General features: G+C 25.6%; 1 protein-coding gene and 1 long non-coding RNA gene across 3 annotated transcripts; one reads left to right on the top strand and one right to left on the bottom strand.

Moving 5' to 3' along the window:
- Positions 1–346: 346 nt before the first annotated feature.
- On the bottom strand, positions 347–2,360 carry LOC126909345 (uncharacterized; the record flags this gene model as incomplete). The annotated part of the gene is made up of 7 exons (XM_050691760.1): positions 2,207–2,360; positions 1,814–1,917; positions 1,391–1,540; positions 1,119–1,251; positions 840–1,043; positions 532–750; positions 347–445 (listed from the first exon to the last, which is right to left on the bottom strand). Coding segments are annotated over exons 1-7 (1,063 nt in total), but the record flags the coding sequence as incomplete, so codon positions are not given.
- Positions 2,361–10,854: 8,494 nt separating this feature from the next.
- LOC126909344 (uncharacterized) lies at positions 10,855–12,124 on the top strand. Of its 2 annotated transcripts, XR_007705016.1 has the most exons (4): positions 10,855–11,174; positions 11,278–11,423; positions 11,582–11,799; positions 11,857–12,124. It is a non-coding gene; the product is annotated as an uncharacterized LOC126909344 (long non-coding RNA). The 2 variants fall into 2 exon arrangements; XR_007705015.1 differs by having other exon boundaries at positions 11,582–12,124.
- Positions 12,125–16,612: the final 4,488 nt, after the last annotated feature.

Raw genomic sequence — 16,612 nt, 5'->3', positions numbered from 1 at the left:
TTTGAGATAATCATTAATTGTGTCCGAAGTGTACCAAGATTTAGGGGACTTAAACGAAGGCGCGTTATACTGATCTAGTGTGTTTGTGTTCTGATCATTCGTCACTTCTACAAGAGTAAACATATTTCAAAACTTCTCATAAATTACTTAAGCTAGCTAAATGGTTTAATATGAGTTAAACTTTTCCTAGGTTTTGGAATATAAGATTAAAGACAGTTAAACATAATATGTGTTATGGNGTTTTGAAATATAAGATTAAACATAGTTAAACAAAATATGTGTTATGGATGTTTCTATGTGAAATAAATATTAATGAAATCAATAAAATAAAATAATTTTATTTTACCTATTTCTTTCTTTGGTATTTCATCAATTTTGACAACGGACACGGCAGGTAACACGTCATTCATATTTGAAGGCGAAACTTCAGAACTAACTTTAGACTCTAAAAAATTAATATATAAAAATAGTGCTTAAATGTTACAATAAACTAATGAAAGGTCAAATTTTTAAAATAGAATTATTTTCTACTTTTTATGATTTTCTCATCTTTTTCGGATGATTTTCTCTTTAAATTTGGGCTTTCAGAAGATGAGAACTCTTGTAGTTGCTCTTTTGCTCCACATTTTGTGGGTTCTAAATGAGTTATTTTTTCTTCTGGAGTTTCTTTTACTTTATCAGTAGACACTTCTGGTAATGTAACGTCATTTGACGTTGTCGCATGTAAAATTTCAGAACTAATTTTTGCCTCTAAAAGTATTTATGTTTTAAAATATAAGAAATTAATTTCAATAAACATAATATGCCAGTTAATGTTTATAAAAAAAATTATTGTGTACTTTTTATGATTTTCTCATCTTTATCGGATGACTTTCTTTTTAAATGTGAACTTTCAGAAGAGGATATCTCTAGAAGTTGCTCTTTTACTTCATATTTTGCGGGTTCTAAATGAATTATTTTCTCTACTAGTGTTTCTTTTACTTTATCAGTAGACACTTCAGGTATTGTAACGTCATTTGAAGGTTCATTATTAGCTTCTAATTCTTTAAGTATTAAGAGTTTAAAGTATAAAACAATTGTTTCAATAATCGAAATGTAGTTTAAAATTTTTTATGTACTTTTAATGACTTCATCATGTTCTTCGGATAAGTTATTATCTATATTAGGGCCACCATTATCATTGGAGGATACTTCTATGGGTTGCTTTTTTTCATCGCTTTTGTTGCGATGCAAATGATTCTTATGAAAACTCTTAATGAATCATTAGAACATATTAAATTATAGGATAAATTTTAGTTAATTTATTTAAAAAATCTACTATAAGTCAAAAGAAATGTTTAGGCTACATATATATTCTATTAAATATAAAAAAATGCAGAATACAATTTACTTTTCCTAATAAATATGCTGGTATTTTTGGTGCTTTGTCATTTACAATTGGTATATAACTTTTTTTGGCTGGAACTGATAGTTTCTCTCCATATTTTCCAGATTTTTGATTCCTAACAAGTGTTCCTATATCTCCTCGCTGTATCAATTTCTAGGCGTAACCAATGTCAAATTAAAATGAATAATTGTAATATAATTAATATGTTATTATTATCTTCCATAAAAAGTCTCTTTTCTTTTAAAATCTTATTGTAAATCAAAATGATTAAGATATTAAAATTGAAATTAATTAACATCTTTTACTAATATCTCTAAAAATAATACATTTATACAGCTGCTCTAAATAATAACAAATATTATTACAAATATTATAATTATTTCTACTACTTTGTGAGGGTCGATATATCTATACAATTTCAATTACCACTTTTTCTGCAATAATTTCATCGCTTTCAAGCTGTTTACGATACGTACGTTTTTTTGATTTATCTGTATTTGTATCAGTGGTTATATTTACACTAGAATTTGCTGTAAAGAGAATATTATTTTAAAAGTTATTAATTAAATAGTTAATTTTGAAAATGTTTACGGTGAAAAAATGCATTAGCGTAGATATTATATGTAATCTAATGTTTATAATTTACTGAATATTGAATACTATTAAAAATTTTTTTAACTACAATAAAAAAATAATCATTATTTACAAAAAGAGAATAATCTTTTTTAATTTCTTGTTATATTTTATATCTAATCGTTTTCACGTCTCTTGATAATTAGTTTAATTTATCTTAATAGTGTCTACAGTTATTAATTTCACCTTTAGACTGTCTTGATGTTTGGGGATCTTCTGGACTATCAACGACTAAATTAGAACTCATGAAACGACGATTCCAGAATTCTTCAATTCTGCGTTTCACAACATTCATATTTGTTTCATAAATATGACTATCCGTATTGTTTTCGCTTGCCATATTAATAATTAGTTAAATAACTCTGAATACTTACACGAGATTATAGCTTATTTTGACGAGCAAACACGAAGTGATCCCAATGTCAACATAGACAACGTTTATATATGATAAAGTCATGATTGTCATGGAGAGTTAATTCGTTGAATTCTTTTTTTATGAGCCACTTAAATATTTGAAATTAAAAATAATTGTTAATCAAAATCGGTCCAGCGAGAGATGAGATTCAGTTCCATCATTAGCTTCATTTTGATTTTTTAACTTAGCTACTTAAGTATGACATTTTGTCATATTAAAACTGATAATATTTATTGTATTTTAAGAAAAATGATTACATTTGATTTTACCATTAGAAAAAAAAAATCAATTTTTCATTCTATACTAACGTTTTAACTATATTAAAATTATTTACAAGTTTGGATCAAAGTTAAAAAAGAACAATAGTTTTTTTTGTCCTACTCTGACAGACAAATTGTACTTTTCATTAACATATTGTATTGAACTGAATTTGTAGAAATGTTAATAATAGGTGCATTGTCTTCCTTGCCCAAAGAAGGAAAAATGCCAAGATTTGATAGTTATTTTAGGATTACAAAATTCCATTAATTCTGACTAAAATGGTTTAGTATTAATTATGATCTATTGTATGTAAATTATCATTATGCCAGTTTTATTTAAGTCTTCTAGTATTTAGGCATTGACTCTAAAAAATGTTTACAGTTTATAAGAAATAATTGAAAAATTATTGAAATTAAGGCATTCATGTAGCTAAATTGCATAGCTGACACGCCGTTTCATATCACGATAATAAACAATGGGTTTAATTAAATGGGTATTAAAAAGTTTATTTACAAAAATTTTAATTAACATACTTTTAATTTATATTGATATTAATATTTAAATAAATTCAGAGTTTTATAAGTTTTTTATTTACAATTATCATTTTTGAAGTGATCTTACCAATTAAGATGATTTTTTAAATTAATTTTAATATTCGATTTCAATTTTTAATTTTTTCTTTAACATATGTAATTACTTTAAAATATTATAATTATAATATGTTTAAGTGCATATTATAACTTATAAACATAATTATTCTCATGATGATAGAATTTGGTTGGAGTGAGACATAGTTCAACACCTGTAAATGCAGATAATGAAAATAGTTATGATGTGTATGATAATAAAATTTCACTAATATTTTATATTCAATATAATATTTCAGTTTTTTTATTTATTCAAAATAAACAAAATTTAATACTATATTATTACAATTTGTTTATTATTAACATTATATCACAAAAAAGCTTTATAGGTAACCCAACCAAACTCTTTGATGAATTCATTAATAAAAATTTTACTTACACATTTATACATAATTAGTTGAGAAATTAAGATTTTAGGGTAGTAAAGAATTTTAATATTTATTGGCAGATCATATTTCTATAATACTCATCTGTAATTTCATAGTTAATTTTGAAAAAAATTGAAATAGGAGTCATCTAATTAATAAAAGTTGTTCGGTCATTTTTTTAATACCCAATTTTTAATTTTATAACTTTTGTAATAATTTCAAAAACGGCTAAACTAAAATATTTTGTGAATTAAAATGAGTTGATTTATATAAGATTATAAAACTTGAATAATTTAGGCTATTAACAAATGTTTCAATATTTGAGGTTGCAATTAAATTTATAAAATAACTTGCATATATAGGTAAAGAAATACTATTTAACTTTTCATTATTTTATTTTAAAACTAACACCCCACCATATTGGGAAGGCTAGAAACTACCTTGCCACTGTGTAAAAGCTTTAACTAACTATGTATTATTTAGTCATTCACTGCGCACGTTNTCACTGCGCACGTTAATTACCTCATTTATACCACACTTTTATACCAACACTCAATATAACTAAATGACATAAGTTATAACTAATAATTATTAAATCAAATTTAAAACTAACCTTAGGTTAGGTATAAAGAAATAATGTTACTTTTATTTGTTACATTCAAATTGATATTCAATTTAAAAAATTTCTAGAAATATTTAATTAATTTTAAGTAGATTATCAAATAATTATTACCCATTTTAGTTTTTAAATTTATGTTACAGTAAATTTATTTAATTTTAGTTTTCAATGACTGCTTTCATTTCCACAATAGGATATTATTTTAAATTCTAATCCAATACAAAAGTAATTCACACCTGAATTAAGTTTAATTTTCATCATAATATACAAAAATAAAAGTAGAAGAAAATAAATATTGTAAAAGCATAGAACTCTACATAATTTTTCTGCGCTTTTCCAGTTGTAAAGTAAATGTATTTATCACATTATTAAAGTTAATTTTTTGTTCTATATTGTGCTCAATGCTCAATATATTCAAATTTGATACGTTCTTGCTCAAAGTCATTTTTGTCTCCAAACTGTTCACACGATTCATTTGCACTACATTTTATTTTTAAAAAATGTTCCTCATTACAGAAAGATGAAATATCTAATAAAAAATGTTGAAACCATATCATGTGCAGTTATTAAATACATTTTAGAATTTTGTAAATAATTTGATAAAATATTAGCTTTTCCAAGTATATTGTTCAATAAAACTAATGAAAACTAAATTTAAAATTCACCATTTGAAAAAGGAATCCTTGTGCTTTTGAAATAATTTTTAATTTTATATTGAGAAGTTCTCTATCAGCAATTCACTGTAATGAGAGAATTTAATGAGTACAATTTCTAACAAGTTTATGTACACCGAGTCTATTACACGTTTATGACTTCCCCATCTTATCTCTGAAATTACTTTAGTGTTAATACTAGGCAATCAATTTTCTTATGTTCTTCTTCAAATGTTTTTAGTCATGGTAAACATTGTTCAATTTAAATGCGGGGGTATTTTAAATAGAGTGATTAATGCCCGTATTTTTAAAAAAATTAGTTCTCTCGTGTTATAATTCAAAAATAAAAGGCAAAAATGTTGGTAAAATATAAATAATGAAAATGAAAGATGGGAGATGGGTATTTGGGTTTAGTGAGAACCTGATGTTGTGGTTCTATCGGGGTCGTATGGTTCTAGGGTTTAGAACAATAAAGACAAGTAGATATGAAGAAATAAAAGTATGTCCTCTTTATTGAGGAATATGAGCTAATGAACTTGTAAACACCTTTAATAGGACACTGAGGTAACGGGGCGGTAATCCGACCCTCAAATACCCAGTCGAAGTGTCTATTAATATAATCAAATACACATTAGGTTTTTAAACTCTTTTTAGGCACGGGGCGGTAATCCAAGACCCTGTAATGTGTATATGTAGTAGGTGTGAACAAACTAGCAAAATAACTCTTGATGTTAAAAGGAGATTATAGATCTATTGTTTTATCGTTCTGTAATAAATATTTAGCACTTATAATTTTATTTTATTTGTATTTTTATAATGATGGTTTTTTTTAATAAACCGCATTATAATGAGAGATGATAGATATAAAAACACCAATACCTGTATGAAATATTAACGCAAATTAGTAGAACAATAGATTGCGCATAGATCTCTCTAAATTAATTAACTAGCCAATGAGAAGCATTGTGCAATTAAAATAATTCTCCCCCTCATAAAACAGGCCTATAAAAGAGCAATTTCTAGCTCATTCGTCACCTCATTTTTAATCTAAAAAAAATCTGGTCATTAAGCGTTTTATGCACCAGATTGTTTCACGTTTGTGCTCTTTCTTACTTAAAATTTTTTTTTAACTTGGTGTTTATTATCTAAATCTCTCATTAGTAATGTCATTTTAAAAAAATAACTTAACCTTTTTATCTTTTTATTTTTAGTTTTGAATATTTATAAAATATTAAAACAAATTAAATTTTTATTTTGTATTTTATGAGTTGTGTCAATTAAGAATTTTTTTGATTCTTTAATTGGATTGTCTATTCAATAAGTGCATTTCGAAAATCTACCTTAGCACATCAAGTGGCTAAAACTGTTGGTAAAACAATGGTTTATGGCGTGTCACTAAGGAGATCGTAGAGTGTATCTTAAATTTGAATAGATAAGTGTTTGATTGATTGCATAAGGTGCTGATAGTTTGTTGAAATCATTACCCTAGCACATCAAGTGGTTAAAACTGTTGGTAAAACAATAGTTTATGACGTGTCACTAGGGATTGATTCTCATATTCTGTCACGCTCTTTTCGGCAAGTAGTTTTAGACTCTGTAAGGTCCGTGCATCGACGAGTATATCTCCGATGGTGTAGCCAGCCTGTCTCTAACTCTGTCGACTCTCATATCAAACACACAATTCTATAAAATACTGATAGTTTATTGAAGTCATTACCCTAGCACATCAAGTGGTTAAAACTATTCGTAAAACAATAGTTTATGACGTGTCACTAGGGATTGGTTCTCATAAGCTATCTGGTTATATAATTTTTTTTATTTTAAAATATAAAGTAACACATATACTCAGACACCAAGTATAAAAAGGAACTACAGTGAAGTAATATTTCAAGTTTAATAATTTGCATAATTTTACAAAAATTAATAAGTAGATAAAAGTCAGTGCTCTCTTTTATTTATATTCTTTTTACAACAAACGATCAAACTAGCCGGACACAAGGTAAGAAATTATATTTCTAAGCATGTCATAAAATTAAGGATAGACTTAAGATAAATCAAGAATAACTTTTATCGAGGGAATAATAGAATTGTTAAAGGTGGATAATTTGAAAAGTTATGAATAACTACTTTCTCATCATTTTGATCGTAATAGTACGTGTTCAACGTAAATGTTTTAACTTGTATTATAAATCTATTTAAAGAAAATAATTCAGCCATTAAGGCTTGGCGCCCAACAATTGGACAGTAGCATTTTACGTGAACACACACTGTTTCCCATTCATATAGCATGACCAATAAATATTAAGAGTCGTAAAATCCTCCTCCGTAATCATTGCATATTTCATTGTAGAATTAATATGACTCAGGTGTGCGTCATCCGAATAATTTTCCTTCAATTTACTTTTTACGACAAACCACGTGTGGTGGTAGTATCTTAATAAAGAGTTCATGGATATATACAGAGTGATGNAATAAGTAAATTAAAATCAGTGTTCTTATCATATTCTTTTTACAACAAATGACCAAGCTAGCTGGACACAAGGTAAGAGATTATATTTCTTAGCATGTCATAAAAATTAAGGATAGACTTAAGATAAATCAAGAATAACTTTTACCGAGGGAATAATAGTTAAAAACTTAAAGAGGGATATTATTAATAACTACTTTCTCACCATTCTGATCGTAATAGTACGTGTTCAACGTAAATATTTTAATTTGTATTATACATCTATATAAAGAAAATAATTCAGCCATTAAGGCTTGGCGCCCAACAATTGGACAGTAGAATTTTACGTGAACACACACTGTTTCCCATTCATATAGCATGACCAATAAATATTAAGAGTCGTAAAATCCTCCTCCATCAAGTATCTTAATAAAGAGTTCATGGATATATATATTGTATGCTTTATTTTCACCTTGTAGCTAAACGTACTTCAACAATCCGTTAACCATAACAATTATATATAACATCTATATTCTATTATTATTCCTCTTTCTTAATTATAAAAAAATATAAATATCACACATATGACCTGTTGCGTAGAGTGTGGCACTCGTGTATGACCGGTTCGAACGTGTTAATGATTGGTCCGATCATCGTTACTTCCTCAGCGAGCGACACATCCTCTTTGGTACGTAAACAGTACACTCGTTCTCGCGACTACGATCTAATAGTCGTTCCTCAACAATTAAGTAGTGCGTTATCTTCTCTCGTATTCACAGCAAACGCCTCCGCGTGTTTGTGCTATTGATCGGCCATAGTTCGCCATATCTTTATTGTTTATGCTCATACGGTTGCGTCTTACATGTTTTGTACTGTATATCCGTGTAAAATAATCCTTCTCGCATATTACGAGTTAGTGTCATCGTTCACGTCGTCATCAACGCTCACATACAGTCCACACTCACCACCATTAATTACCATCTTAACTTATACAGCTAAGTGTTTAATTGTTTGTTTTATTTATTTTGTATATTATCTATTTTGTTCATGGCCGCTTTGTCGGTCAGTATAATATGTAAGTTACCCCCCCCCCTTCCCTTTACTTTTAAGAATTTCATTTGCAGAACTGTAATATAATTCGTAATTTATACAATCATAAGCAGGTGTACCTATTTATTATCCCCTCTGATTTCCGCATTTTGATTTCAACAAAATAAACAACACCATCGCACAGTAATAGGCCATTCCCCTTTATTATTAAGGGGCTGCTTGTTACATGACCAATTATTTTATTTCCTTCATCATCCTTCATTATAATAATCTCTCTTCATTCTTTTTATTATTATAATTAATATCTATATCTTTTTACCATTTTCTATGACAGTNAAATATTAGCTTTTCCAAGTATATTGTTTAATAAAACTAATAAAAACTAAAATTCAAATTCACCATTTGAAAAAGCAATTCTTGTTCTTCTGAAATAATATTTAATTTTGTATTGAGAAGTTCTTTATCAGCAATTCGCTGTAATGAGTTAACAATTTCTGACAAGTTTGTGTACACCGAGTCTACTACACGTTTATGACTTCCCCATCTTATCTCTGAAATTACTTTAGTGTTAATACTAGGCAATCAATTTTCTTTTGTTCTTCTTCAAATATTTTTAGTCATGGTAAACATTGTTCAATTTAAATGCGGGGGTGATTTAAATAGAGTGATTAATGCCCGTATTTTTAAAAAATTAGTTCTCTCGTGTTATAATTCAAAAATAAAAGGCAAAAATGTTGGTAAAATATAAATAATGAAAATGAAAGATGGGTTATGGGTATTTGGATTTAGTGAGAACCTTATATTGTGGTTCTATCGGGGTCGTATAGTTCGAGGGTTTAGAACGATAAAGACAATTAGATATAAAGAAATAAAAGTATGTCCTCTTTATTGAGGAATATGAGCTAATGAACTTGTAAACACCATTAATAGGACACTGAGGTAACGGGGCGGTAATCCGACCCTCAAATACCCAGTCGAAGTGTCTATTAATATAATCAAATACACATTAGGTTTTTAAACTCTTTTTAGGCACGGGGCGGTAATCCGACCCTCGAGACCCTGTAATGTGTTTATGTAGTAGGTGTGAACAAACTAGCAAAATAACTCTTGATGTTAAAAGGAGATTATAGATCTATTGCTTTATCGTTCTTTACTCAGATTATTAACTTTAAATAAATGGGATAATATAAATTGACTTACCTTCGTATTCTGTAATGTCCAAGAAGATAAATGAAGTATTTACCAGAAATGCCAATTTTTACTCAATATTACTTATTTATGGTAATAATGTCTTTATAGACTAAAATAAGTTTTAAACACAAATAAAGTATACAAAATAAAATAACTCAAACTGCAGCACGGGGCCGTGATCAAAATGTAAGAGCAATAGTAGTCCGTAAAAACGAACTAGTTAGCTGGAGCTGTGGCTCTCTGGCCTTAGCCGTAGTCGTGGCTCTCTCTCTTTTCAATGGATATCAGTGCTTTTTATAGTACTGAAGAGGTACCCCCATATCCAGGGATATTGCCGTTTGTGTTATTCATGATTATATTTTATTGTTTTAAAGTATACATTACATGATAATTATATTGATAGCATAGTTAACAATAGATGAGTTGACATATATGTAAATAATAAGAAATTGTGTTGAACATTGTATTTGTTATGACAGATAAATTATTTGTTTGTTTACAAGTTATTTAAAATACAGATTATACTTTTTTCATTGATAATTGTGAGATGCGTAATGCAAAGTATTAAGCATATCACGACACTCGCGTTTAAATACCTTTTTAGACTTCATTTTATATGTTTACCAAAATAAATATTTTATTTAAAAAAAATATATGTTAAGCCTGGTTCCAATTATTTGTCTAATTTTCGCACATAAGGCGAATACTGAATATTCGTCTACCAGCATAAGTAGTCAAATATAACTTTATTGTATATCATTGTCAAAGGAATTTACCATTTCAAAATATCAGTATCTATACGCTATAAAATATTAATCGTATATAATTTATATAATCTGTGATAGATGTAACATAGATAATGCTAATGTTAACATTCTTTGGCCTGTGCAATATATTGACTTTAATAATATCATGTACACTATTTCAACAAATTCTATATTTAGCTTTGAAATCTATCTGCTTGTTATCATTGTTAAATTGCACTTTTTCTACATGGAAAAATAAATCTGTATTGTAGCAGAACTGTTATTTTTTTTTACTTTTATATTAATTTGTTGATTAAATAACGAATTCAAAATTATTTGTTATCTTTAATCCAAAAAATCCTGAAACAGCTGTGACTCTATGGCTTCAATCCTTCATTTTAATAGGTTGAATATTTTTGTGTATGACATAATTATTGTTCAAAAATTAACTTTAATTATTTGTTATTTATATTTATTAGTTATGTTGATCTAGAGGTCTTAAAAATGGAAAACAAAACATGATTCTCATTCTAGTACAAAAACTCATTTAACTTGTAAATAACTGTTAAAAAACTGACACTGTTCATACCCAGATAATAACTCAATCTAAACTAAAAGTTGCCGCTAATAGGGAATATATAGTCTAATTAACATAACAATTTATTGAGTATCCAAAGAATGGACTGACACAATAAAAATAATTCATCATTAAATCAACGTAGGGAACTAATTTAAGCAATCTTATCACCTAATAATAAGTAATTAAAACTAAGAAGATATAATTATTAATTTCTTAATAAATCATTTTTCTTGGAAAATTTCAACGAAACTTGTGTTTTATTTTCTATGCATCTACCAAAGTTTTCTGAAATATTCAACAAAGAAACAAATCACACTAGTCATCATATTCAAAATTAAATAATTGAAATATGTGCAAATAGAATAAGAGATTCAATTGTAGAAGACATTAGTTAATAGACTTTTAGTATAATGTTTGATGAAGTACGGTAAAAATNAGAGATTCAATTGTAGAAGATATTAGTAAACAGACTTTTAGTATAATGTTTGATGAAGTACGGTAATAAATTTAAAAATGAGCATTAATAAAAAAAATATACAATTAATAAACACTAATATTACTACAAAATTTTTGCTTTATTTTTAGATGTTATAAAGAAGAACAAATGTTTTATATTATTTTAAAACTTGTAAATTAAATACTAAAGCTCAAATAATTTCACAATCTTATGTTTATGCTAACATCATATCTGGAAATTTAATGGAGTCAATCAAAAATTAGAACTAAATTTTCAAAAGCGATTATACTCATTGTATGTTCACAGAATAAATCTTTTGGTTGCAGATATGAGAAAAAATATTAAAGTAAAAACCAATATTAATAAAATATATTTGTTTTATTAAAATATTAAACATTTTTAGGAAACTTTAAGTTTTTTTAACATGATTAAATGTGTATATGTTAATTTTTCTCTTCCCCAATGAATTGTTAATTAGTTGAATTGGAAAAAAACTTAGATATAAAAACAAAAACTGTAGGTTAATTACTAATTACTAATTACTAGATTGAATTGTAAATTTAAAAACTGTGAAGCCATTAAATAATGTTTCAAAAGTATTCGTATTGTACTTAAAAGAGAAATAGAAAATGAAGCTTATATAGATGTCAATAAAGAAAAATGTACAATTTATAGACTACTATTGTTTTTATNCAATGAAGCAAAATGTACAATTTATAGACTACTATTGTTTTTATCTAATTGATGTAAATTTTTTTATAATATAATTGGTAATTTCTATAATGGCTTACTTTTTTTCTTCCAAAAATGTTTTATGAAATGGATAAATTATCTCTCAAATTTACTTTAGCCATTCTATTTCTCATAAAAAACATTATTTTATAATATAATTACTGGTTAATTGTTAATGTAATAATAGTAAAGTATTCTTGATTATTCAAAGTTACAGTTGTCATAGAAACAAATGACTTTAAAAATACAGACATTTTCTTAGTAAATTTGAGTTATTTTATACTTTTTAGTAAAATTAATTATCTTTTTTCTCGTTTATACGGATTAATTAATTATATTATTATTGATTATTTTTATTAGTAAGTGATCAATGTTTGATGGAATGTACGTTAAGTCATTTATGTTGATACAATTTGTTTTAATAAAATTCAATACAATTTTCAATAGTTATAAAATGCAGTACAATACATATTGTTTGTTGTTTAACTTTCAAATTTATCTCTGTCGTAAGTACATTTATTAAAATATTTTGAAATATCTGAAATTTCAATAAATTACCAAAAATATAGATTTTTATCAAGGTAATTTTTACTTTTTATAATTAAACTTAATCCAGAAAAAAATTACTTTAAAAAACTATTACATTTTATTAATTTAAAATTGCATTGGTTAAATTGTTAAATAATTGCTGTTTATTTATCATGTATATTTTAACAACTGTTCATCAAAATGAAATTTTATTTTATTTGTTATATTCCCTAATTATATTATATACTTTATTTGCATATTAGTACCAATAGTTATGATTACTAACAATAATAATATGTAAAGAGGGTCAAGAATAATATAGAAATCTATTTTTAAATAGTAATGATTATATTGTATTATAAAATATTATTATTTTTTAATTAAAACAGTTGAAAATTATGTATATATTCATTGATGTACAATTCAATTTTTTTATTTTAGTATTTTTTGAATAAAAAAGTTTGGACTCTGCTAAATTATTAGTTTTAGTGATTAATTTTTTGTGATATTCAAAATCTGATATGTTCCCAATATTATAATATGAATTTTTTCATAATTTAATTTGTACTTTATGTAATGGCTTACTATTTTTCTTCCAAGAATGTTTTCTAAAATCGATAAATTTATCTCTCAGATTTAACGTTGGCCATATTATTTCTCTTTTTATTAGCTATTATTATTATTATTAGNATTTTTCTTCCAAGAATGTTTTGTAAAATCGATAAATTTATCTCTCAGATTTAACGTTGGCCATATTATTTCTCTTGGAAAAATATTGAGAGTCAACTTTTAGCTTTTATTAGGTACATATATTTCTTTAATAATCTATAGCTGAATATTTTTTCTGTATACTTTTAATAATAATAAATTTATCATTTTTTTTTTTTATTACAATAAACTAATTAATATATTCTTAACTTAATTGAATGTAATTCAGAAAAGTTGTAAGAAATATTATATCAAATGAAAGCTAGATTTAATAATTCAATTTGGCTGATAGAAATATCAAAGATGTTTTTTAATAATTTTATGTTTAAATCAAGAATTATTATCTATGTAATAATTTTTAAGTTCATCTCGAATACCTTGTATGTATGTCAATATTGTTTTTTTAAATGAGAACACCAATTTTTAATTAACTACTTGCTAGTATTCTTGTTTATTCAAAATTACAATTAACATAAAAACAAATGACTTTTAATACACATTGACACTTTATAGTAAATTTGAGTATTCAATGTTTCATGGAATGTACGTTAAATTTTAAACGGTGATGCAATTTGTATTGAAACGTATTGCAATAGTGCTTTATATCGCTGTTAAATATAAAACTAATCTGGTTAACAATTTCGTTGAAACTTTTCTATAGGCACATCTAGAATAAAATTTCAGTTGATGTTATTATTATTTTCTCACCCTAAAGAATATTTTTATACAAGAACACACATATATGCTACATTTTTTGTAAGGTTAATATCTAATAGCTACTAGTTGCACCTATACAACTGTATGTATTAAATTTTTGAGATATACTTCACTACAGTTTAAACTACATTAGACTTTTTTCCAACTTAAAAAATGTTGAATACATACATTATTATATACGAGATTTGATATCATAGATAAAAAAAGTGATTCACATTAATTGATTGAAAATATTATTTGACTATATGAAATTTAAACAAAAATGTTGGTTCTTTAATTATAGATACCTCTTTTTTTATCATAACCTTTATATACAAATATATATATATTATATTTTGTATATTGTATTATATATAGAGTTTTCAGTAAGTAAGCGAACGGCTTTATATTGTTCTCATTGTTGGAACAATTGGCTTGTTTCCTTATTTACTGAAAACTCTGTATATATACATATGAATTTGATTTTGAGAACTGCCTATAGAAAGTCGTATTGATATATGAAAGTTTGTTTTAATTTATATTATACTTTCAAAACAAACGATGACTTTAATCTTATAATATAGAAATAGCGGGCTGTACATAGTTTGATATATCGAGACAGTTATGTCACTAGTACGCGCTATAAATTTACAAATGAAAAAAAAAAACTGGCTGTACTATGCTAACATTTTCAGAAAGAAATGTCGCATGTACGAGTTTTAACATTTGTTATAAAAAAGTCATTTGTTATATGTATCTTAAATAAATTGATACATTCACAATTATTTTACAAGGCTATTGAATTGTGATAATTTTAGTGGTATCTTTAATCTAAGAACAGAATGTTTTTATTTTTATTTCACATAGTCAAATAATATTCATATTAAAAACTGCTTTTTTTTTTTTATTAAAAACATTAAATTTCTCGTACGTTATAATTTATGTTATCAATATTTTTTTGTGGGTAAAAATTCAAATGAGATATGATGAATTTAAAAATCTAGTACATTTAGATATATATGTGTTCTTATATAAAAATAAATTTTGGTGTGAAAAAGTTATAATAACAAATACCTAAGGTTCTACTTTAGTTTTAACTATGGAAAGATGCCGGGAAAATTGGAAACCCGTTTAGATTTAAATTTAACAGTGATTAAAATCACTATGTTAAGTCGTCTCATTAAGAATGTGCCCAAGATGTTCTGTATTCGTTTTGAAACTAGTTTTAGGACGAATTAAAACTCTTATTTAGTATGGATCATTAGTATAGTTAATAGAAATGTATCAATTATGACTTTTTCAATAGAAATTCTTAGTGTATGATGATAAATCATATGGTTGTTAATTAATAATACATCAACTGGCATTACAAAAAGCACATCTATTGATAAAGTCACAATTGACCATAAAAGCTGCGTATTTTTGAAAGTGACGTTGTAAAAAAAAAATTTATTTACTACTTAAATTTAGCAATTTCTCGTGTATTAAATATATATATATTAACTTTAAAAATTGAAATTTAAAAGTTTTATATCTAATAAACGTATAAAGTTAATTGTCGAGCTATAATATTTACATAATCAAAGTTATGAAAAAAAAAAATAAATGAATAAAGCTATGTTAAAAATTTAAGTTACATTTACTATTAAAGTTAAATGTTGAACATTTTATTTAATTCAAAATATGTATTTGAAAAAACAAGTTTGACATCTATACAAATTGTACGTGTTTACATTAAATATTAATATGTGAAATACAAGATATAATGATTATAGTGCTATCATTTTTGCCTAATTTATGTAATTGAATATAAAATTTTAATGAATTACTAAATTTCAATGCTGTTCGTTTGTAGTNTGAATTACTAAATTTTAATGCTGTTCGTTTGTAGTTGCTAATGATAATCTACAATATTTTAAGTAATGATTAATGTCGTAATATGCTCAATGCTTTGCATTACGCATCTTACATTTATTAATGAAAAATTTATAATCTGTATTATATATTACTTGTGAACAAACAAATAAATTATCTGTCATAACATGTACACTATTCAACACAATTTTTTATTATTTATATATATGTCAATTTATCAATTATTAAATATGCTATCAATATAATTATCATGTAATCTATACTTTAAAACAATAAAATATAATCATGAATAACTCAAACGGCAATATAATAATCATGCAATGTATAATTAAATATAATAAACTAAAAGGATCACTAAAAGCGCTGACAACAATATCCCTGGATTGGGGGTACAATCATTTTATTATAAAAAGCACTGAAATCCTTTCAGATTTCAGTGATAGAGAGAGAGAGGGAGAGAGTGACGAGAGTTCGCTTTCTCCTAATTCAAATAAGAATAAAAAAGAAACAATTATCAGTCACAGCCCTGTGTGGTTGTCGGCTGACTTTTCGCGTCTTATTTATATATGAAAAGAACTTATTTTAATTATTTATCTTGTGACGAAGTTTGAATTAAATAC

This window comes from Daktulosphaira vitifoliae, unplaced genomic scaffold (assembly GCF_025091365.1).
Source record: "Daktulosphaira vitifoliae isolate Bord-2020 unplaced genomic scaffold, ASM2509136v1 Scaffold_288, whole genome shotgun sequence".
NCBI classification, from domain to species: domain Eukaryota; kingdom Metazoa; phylum Arthropoda; class Insecta; order Hemiptera; family Phylloxeridae; genus Daktulosphaira; species Daktulosphaira vitifoliae.
This window is presented reverse-complemented; position numbering and strand designations above follow the sequence as displayed.